The sequence below is a fragment of the Sapajus apella genome, unplaced genomic scaffold (genome assembly GCF_009761245.1).
Source record: "Sapajus apella isolate SASKATOON/1434 unplaced genomic scaffold, GSC_monkey_1.0 scaffold71, whole genome shotgun sequence".
In the NCBI taxonomy this organism is placed as follows: domain Eukaryota; kingdom Metazoa; phylum Chordata; class Mammalia; order Primates; family Cebidae; genus Sapajus; species Sapajus apella.
Window position 1 is genome coordinate 10,896,999 of NW_022437011.1, and position 5,946 is coordinate 10,902,944.

General features: G+C 37.1%; 1 protein-coding gene across 1 annotated transcript in view; it reads left to right on the top strand.

Annotated features, from left to right (window-relative positions):
- LOC116531620 (protocadherin beta-5) overlaps nt 1-317 on the top strand; it is a 2,559-nt gene extending 2,242 nt beyond the window's left edge. The window contains exon 2 of the mRNA XM_032250500.1: nt 1-317. Within this exon, the coding sequence (XP_032106391.1) occupies nt 1-213 (213 nt within the window). The 3' untranslated portion in view covers nt 214-317.
- The last annotated feature ends 5,629 nt before the right edge of the window (nt 318-5,946 follow it).

The following is a 5,946-nucleotide window of genomic DNA, read 5'->3' on the forward strand; positions in this document are numbered from 1 at the left end:
GTGCCCGAGGGTCCCTTTCCAGGGCATCTGGTGGACGTGAGCGGCACTGGGACCCTGTCTCAGAGCTACCGGTACGAGGTGTGTCTGTCGGGGGATTCCGGGACAAATGAGTTTAATTTCCTTAAGCCAATTATCCCCAACTTTTTGCCCCAGGGCGCTGGTGATGAAGTAGGGAAAACTGCAGCCTTCCGGAATAGCTTTGGATTCAACTAACGATCTCATTGTGACGCATTGTTTTGTGCCATTTATCCCAAACTTTTTCAGATCTAGAATTCGAAAGTGTCATGGACAAAAATTTCACCTTGAAATTTAGCTTTTATTTCCCTTTTCTTTTTGAGACGGAGTTTCGCTCTTGTTACCCAGCCTGGAGTGCAATGGCGCGATCTCGGCTTACTGCAACCTCCGTCTCCTGGGTTCAGGCAATTCTCCTGCCTCAGCCTCCTGAGTAGCTGGGATTACAGGCACGTGCCACCATGCCCAGCTAATTTTTTTTTGTATTTTTAGTAGAGACAGGGTTTCACCATATTGACCAGGATGGTCTCGATCTCTTCACCTCGTGATCCACCCGCCTCGGCCTTCCAAAGTGCTGGGATTACAGGCTTGAGCCACCGCGCCCGGCTATTTCCCTTTTTAATGCATCTGTCTGTTAAGCTTTATGTTGTCCAATTGTTGAAAATTAAATTTTATTTTAATTGCATTTATTTACAGAGACATTCCAAATTCATGCATGCTGTTGATTTTCCTGAGATTTGTTTTTCTCTTCTTGTTGGTTTTTGTTGTGATAAACCATCTTAATAAAATCAAATATTCATTTTATTTTTTGCCCATTCTATTTGATCACACTCCGAGTATTATATATTTGATACTAAAATGCAAAACCTAAAAATGTTTCACATCATTGTATTTTAATTGTTTAAAACAAAGACAAATACACATGCTAACAAATCAAATACGTTAGAAAATATGCAAAATGCAACAATCTTCTATTTACTCTTTTTTGCAGTCTTGATTTCTATTAGCAAACGTTTGGAAAACCGTTTAATTGAATTATTACTTACATGAAGAAAAGTGAACAAATCCTTTATGTTCAACCCAATATATATTCACAGAGTAACATATGTAGCACCAGCAGCTTGGTGAGAAAATGGAACATCACTGGCACCCCAGGTGCCACAAAAATTACTCCTTACAATCACTACTAGCCCAAGTATAGCAAATATGCCGACTTCTAATACCATTGTTTAATCTTGCCTCTTCTGAATTTATATAAACAGAGTAATAGAGTATAAGCTGCCTGCATCTGGCATTTTTCACTTAGCATTATGTTTATGAAATTTATCCATAATACAGCTTTTAAGTTTAGTCCTTTCATTCTCATTGCTGTATAACATTTCACTGTATGACTATACCATGCCTGCAATCCCAGCACTTTGGGAGGTGGAGGAGGGCAGATCACCTGGGGTCTGGAGTTGGAGACCAGACTGACCAACATGATAAAACCTGGTCTCTACTAAAAATACAAAAATTAGCTGGGCATGCTGGCATATGCCTGAAATCCCAGCTACTCAGGAGACTGAGGCAGGAGAGTCTCTTGAACCTGGGAAGCAGAGGTTGCTGTGAGCCGAGATCGAGGCATTGCAACCCAGCCTGGGCAACAAGAGCGAAACTCCATCTCAAAAAAAAAAATTATCCTTTAGATAGGTATTTGGGATGGGAAGCTATACTGCTATGAACATTCTTTTACACGACGTTTGGCAATCTGCATGCAGTTTTGTTGGGTATATGCCTAGGAGTGAAATTGTTGCCCGTCTTGTAAGTACATGTTTACTTTTAGTAGACATTTCTCAATAGTCTTCCAGTGGTTGTACTAATTTACACTGCTATCCCCACTGTCTGGATGTACAAATTTTTCCACATTTCTGCCAACAAACTCGTCTGTTTTTTAAATTTTATCCCATTGGCAAGCATTTTATACCTTTTTTAAAGCTCTTATTATATTTACTTTTTTTTTTTTTACCACTAAGGAATATGTCTGTGACTGTTATGAGCTGAACTGTGTTCCCATACTCCCTCAAACTCATATGTTGAAACCCTAATTCCCACTACCTCAGAACGTGACTGTATTTAGAGACAGGTCCTTAAAAAGAGGTAATCATATCAAAATGGCTCATTAGGGTAGATCTGAATCCAATACAACTGCTGTACTTATCAGACGAGGAGATTAGAACACAGAGAAAGATGGCAGACATGTGAACACACAGAGGGATGATTATGTGAAGATACTAGAAGAAGATAGCCATTTACAAGCCAAAGAGAGAGGCCTCCTAGTGAAAACAACCCTGCCAACACATTGATCTTGGACTTTCAGTCTCTAGAACTGTAAGGAAAGAAATGTCTGTTGTTTAAGCCCCCCAGTCTGTGGTATTTGCCACAGCAGCCAAGCAAACTAATATAGTAACTTTTTCATAAACTTTAGACAATTAATTTCCTATTGTGATTGCTGAGTAACTAGCACACTTAAAACAACTTTCATCTTTTGTTTTTCAGATTTAGCTATGTTACTATTTTTGGGTACTTCTCTGGTCAAAACTAATAACAGTTTCATTTGATTTTTGTATGAAAAAAGAATAGTATTCTTATTCTTCCTTTTATATTTGTTTCTCTCTTACACATTCCAACCTCTCTCAGTTGAACTTCTACTTTTACATTTTACATTTTTACCACCATAGCTAAGAATTCCTTGTCTTGTCTATAGATACATCTTAGAACATGAAGATAATATTTAAAATTTACTTTTAATGACTATATAAATTACGAACGCCCTGCAGTCCCAAATCATCAAGAACACACTGTATCAGAACAAAGTTGGGTTTATTGATTTGTTGCAATGAAGGAGACTGCACACAATAGGAAACATGGGTCACTTTAGTAACAGGGTCTCACAAAGGAGCTATAGGATTTGGGCTTCTGTTGGCTGTTTTTAACGGAGGTTCAAGAAGTACAGGTTAGCTCTGGACTGAACGCTTTCAGAAAATTGGGGTAATTCTATATAATTTTAATGAATTTCACTTAGGAAGTGGGAAGAACACTGAAATTAAATCTGTAGTTGGTAAATAAGCAGCATTCACTCATACTAGCAAGGAAAGGGGGCTCTTTTGTCTTTTTCTTTTTTGTTTTAGACATAGTTCTTGTTTTTGTTTCTCCTTAAGCATGAAGTGTTGGTCCATCAGGGTCACAAGGATCTCTTCTGGTCTTGGTTTTCTATGAAACGGTTAGAATTCAACAGGAGAAGATCATGGCCAACATCTGAGTGCCAGAACAATTTCAGGTTATTGGGCTGATTCTCTTTCTCATTGTTCATTACAGAGCCCTATTACTTACTGAAACCTTTAAGTAGTCTGGGATTACTCAGGGATCTAAGTAATCTAAGATTTGAGATTACTTCATTTTTACTATTATTTTCTTAACGGTGTATCTCTAAGTTTAATCTCGTTATTTCCATCTGAGATTTGTGCCTGTCTGATACTGAATACTCTTAATAAACAAACTAAAAAAACTAACAAACAAAAAAGATATTGAATATTCTTAGTTGTTTCTCTGTTCCTTATATTTCTCTTTTATTTCACATTTTTAGCTTTTCTTCTATGTTCTAAGTCTCTCACTGTATTTTTTAGTGATAGAGACTATCTTTCCTGCTTTTTGGATCCAATGTTGTACCAATGAGAACAGCATGTTACTAAATCAAAACCAAATAGATTCATCATTTTAGACTCCATTAGCTAGCTTTACCATATTTTCAAAATCTCAGTCAATAATTCGCCTTTCCTAACCTGAAGCCCTCTAGCTTTTTACTTCCATCTGGGATAAATGATCTCTAAATCTGTACAAAACTATCATCGTATCTTCATACCTCTCCTGGTTGAATACATTACTTAGCAGATCTCTTGTCTCCCTTTTAATCCCCTCTCTTTGCTGCAATATATCCTGAAGTGTCTTCCTAAAGGAGGGTTCACAAAAAAGACACTTCTGGGTCTCTGCCAGGCTGAAAATGCATTTAGTTTTCCTTTATATATAATTGATGATTTGGCCAGATATAGAATTCTTGCTTGGAAATTTAAAATCATTAATACATTGATTATAGATTTATAATTTTGACAAAAAATTTTATGCCAGTGTGATTCTTAATACTTTTTATACCCTCACCTCTCTCTCTTTTTATCTCTCTCCCTCTCTCTCTCTCCATATTTCTGTGAAGAAATGAATTTTCTGTGTCTGTTTCCCTCAGGATTTTCTCTTTTCCTTTTAGATGCCTTGAATTTAATAATAGAATTATAATTTTTTTCATTCATTTTGCTGAACACTAAATGTATTTATGTATTCTAACAATTGATACCTTTTTCTCTATGGGATTACTTCATTTCTACTATTATTATTATTTTGAGACAGACTTTACTCTGTCACCCAGGTGCAGTGGTGCAATCTGCAATCTCAGCTCACTGTAACTTCTGCCTCCTGGATGCAAGTGATTCTCCTGCCTCAGCCTCCTGAGTAGCTGGGACTATAGGTGCTCACCACCACACCCAGCTAATTTTTTATTTTATTTTATTTTATTTTTCAGTAAAGTCAGGGTTTCACTATATTGGCTAGGCTGGTCTTGATCTCCTGGCCTCAAGTGATCCATGAGCATCAGCCTCCCAAAGAGCTGGGATTACAGGTGTGAGCCACTGTGCCTGGCCCACTTTTACTATTATTTTTTCTTTTCTTTTCTTTTTTTTTGAGACGGTATCTCACTCTGTCACCAGGCTGGAGTGCAGTGTTTCGATCTTGGCTCACTGCAACCTCTGCTTCCTGGGTTCAAGCGATTCTCCTACCTCGGCCTCCCAAGTGGTTGAGACTACAGGCATGCGCCACCACACCGAGCTAATTTTTGTATTTGCAGTCGAGACGGGGTTTCACCATGTTGACCAGGATAGTCTACTGTTATTTTCTTAATAGTTATATCCCTAAGTTTAATCTTGTTGTTTTCTTCTGAAACTTGTGCTTGTCAGATATTGAATATTCTCAATTATTTGTTTCTTATATTCTCTTTTATTTTACATCTTTAGCTTTCTTCTATGTTCTGAAGTCTCTCACTTTATTTTTTAGTATTTCTAATGAATTTTTAATACTAGCAGCATATTTAAATTTCTATGAACTTTCTCTTTACTAAACATTATGGATTATGTACTAGTATTATTACTACATAATTATTACTACATTACTACATACTTGGCTATTTTCTAAATACCTTATACATATTTCATTTGATCCTCAAAATAATGGAATAATTAGTGTCTATATTTTCAAGTTGAACAAAGTAGAACATATAGAGGTAAAGCAACTTGCCCAAGGCCACTGTCCTAATCAGTTTGGGCTGCTGTAACAAATACTATAGATTGAGTGGCTTATAAACAACATAAAATTATTTATTACAGTGTTAGAGACTGGAAGTATAAATTCAGGGTGCCAGCATGGTTGGGTTCTGGTGAGGGCCCTCTACCAGGTTTCAGAGTGCTGACTTCTCCTTGTTTCCTCACATGGCAGAAAAAAAGACAAGAGAACCTCTGGAATCACTTTTATAAATGCACTAATCTCATTCAGGGCTGTTCCTTCATGACCTAATTACCACTAAAAGCCCTATTTCCTACCTTCACATTGGGAGTTAGGATTTCAACAGTCACCTAGCTAATAAGCAGTGAAGTAGAATTTGAATCCAGTCAACCGGACCCCAGAGACAATGCTTTATTTTTATTAAATAATTTATTTTTTTTTTTTAGCAACAAGGTCTTGCTGTGTTACCCAAGCTGGTTTTGAACCTCTCAGCTCAGGTGATCCTCTTGCCTTGGCCTCTTGAGTAGCAGAAATATGCTACCATGCCCAGCTCAGAATTTGCTATTTGTTTTTCAC